The sequence below is a fragment of the Aplysia californica genome, unplaced genomic scaffold (genome assembly GCF_000002075.1).
Source record: "Aplysia californica isolate F4 #8 unplaced genomic scaffold, AplCal3.0 scaffold00323, whole genome shotgun sequence".
In the NCBI taxonomy this organism is placed as follows: Eukaryota; Metazoa; Mollusca; class Gastropoda; order Aplysiida; family Aplysiidae; genus Aplysia; species Aplysia californica.
In genome coordinates, this window is record NW_004797593.1 from 393126 (window position 1) to 395313 (window position 2188).

Sequence of the window (2188 nt, forward strand, 5' to 3'; positions counted from 1 at the left end):
GTTTGATTTGAACCACTCAAGAACATTACCAGATACACACACACACACACACACACACACACACACACACACACACACACACACACACACACACACACACACACACACACACACACACACACACACACACACATTAATTTTACCAGTACACACGCGAAGATTCTTGCCAAACATCATCTTTACGTCGGAATGTTCCACTCTGTCCTTTGTGTCCAAGGCATAAAGCTAACCAATAACACCACAGGGGATGTACACAAACAGTCTCGTTAACACATTATGACCCAATGGACAACGTCAGCAACACACAGCTTAGCTAACAGGTCCATTAACACTTGAAGAGAAGAGAATATGACGATGAAGACCAGAATATCATGAGGTAGAGCTGGTTATATCAGGGCGGACAGCCATCTCCCACGTGCGTCTAGACCTGTGATTAGATGTCAGAAACTAGATCTAGTGATAATTGAATGGGCGAGAAGAGCCTAATAAGAAGCTTTTTTGTGTTTTTGTGTGTGTGGGTTTTTTTCCTCGGGGTTGCTATTATTAATAATAATGAAAATCATTTCTATAAATATTATTGTATCTGCTTCTTGCTATTTCGTTGTTGTTTTTTAATTTGTTGCTGATAGTGTTAGTGTTTGCGGGTTGTATTTGTTTGGTTTGGTTTTGTTTTGTTTTGTTTTGTTTTGTTTTGTTTTGTTTTGTTTTGTTTTGTTTTTTTGTTTTCCTGTTTCTTGGATTTTTTCCTTCTTTTTTTTTGTTTTTTTTTTTGTTGTTGTTGTTTCGATTTCGGTTTTTTCTTTGTTTGTTGCGGCTGTTTTTACGTGTTTTGCTATTGCTGTATTTCCGGGGGGGGGGGGTCAATATAAAGAGTATTGAGATGAAATCATTCTCAATATCTAACAATTTTTCTTTTACCATATTTTCAGGGACACATTGGGTCTGGGAGATCTCTCGCTGCCTCCTGGCAGGAACGACAACTCTGCCCCTAGTGGAGAAAGACAACAACATGATAGAATGTGTACCTTCAGCTACCCTGGATGCTCTCCCCTCGCCCAGGATCCTCAATACTCACCTAACCTTTGACCAGTTACCGGCCGAGATCCGACAAAAACGGTAGGTACACATGGTCGCTTTTAAGCACAAGGTGGATACCCAGAAAAATACTGTTTTGAGAAAATCGAAAGTAAAGTTTTTACCCCTTGTTGACTTTCTTTAAAAGATAATGAGAGTTTTCTCTGTACCCAAACAAATAAACACACTAATGAAGCCAAACGTATCCTATAGGTAGAGCAATACCCACTTTTGGTGTAGGTCAAGATTTCTGGAAACCCCCGAAGTTTGGGTTAGCTGGCTTGTCCTTAAAAGCGACCACATTGCCTTCTCTCTAAAATTAAAGAACAATAATAATATGTGTCACGACGCGGTATAATCAGACGCTCGTCAGTTTCCGGGCATGTGGAGTAATTGGTATTCACTAAGAGCTTGGTTTTTTTCCCTTTCTTTCGACGAAAAAAATACATATCCATCTTGAATAGAAGTCGGGATATTTGCACTGAAGGGAACTGGGGTCGCCTGGTTTCAGAAGTAATATTAGCGACAAAATGGCCTCCAAAGTTTAGTGATTTCCTTAGCTTGAGAGTCCCTGTAACCTGAAGATTGCATTGTTGTTCCTGTGCTTTTAATCAAAGTTTCTAATAAGAACCACTCAGAAATGGGTCTTGATTTTATGGAGGCTTTTTTTAAAGAACATTCATATTTACACAGATGGGTCAGCCTTCAAGGGAACTATAAACGCAGACTTTGGCAGTAAGAATTGAATATCCTGACAAAACATGTGAAGAGCTATTTGATGCATGTGGTACTTCTTGTACAAATTATGAGGCTGAAGCCATTGCCATTGAAGCAGCAATCCTCCACCTGACCAACATTTTCATAATACATCCAAAGAAAATCAAGGACACTATTATCTTCACAGACGGAAAGTCAGTACTCCAAGCTTTGGAAAACATGAATTTCGAAAGCCCAGCCTGCCTATCCGTGGCTCAAACAATCAACAACTTCATACAGACCTATGCCGTCAACCTTAGTCTATAGGGGATACCTGGCCACAGCAACATCCCAGGAAGCGGCAGAGCAGACACCCTTGCCAAGAAGGGAGCATCACAAACACAACCACACAACCCAG

At 40.4% G+C, this 2188-nt stretch overlaps 1 protein-coding gene across 1 annotated transcript in view; it reads left to right on the forward strand.

The window, feature by feature from the left end:
* The window catches only part of LOC101863995 (sulfotransferase 6B1), a gene marked incomplete at its 3' end in the record, with an annotated part of 15564 nt that overhangs the window by 9162 nt on the left and 4214 nt on the right, over window positions 1-2188 (forward strand). Inside the window, 1 exon segment of the mRNA XM_005102385.3 lies at window positions 930-1116. Within this exon segment, the coding sequence (XP_005102442.2) occupies window positions 930-1116 (187 nt within the window).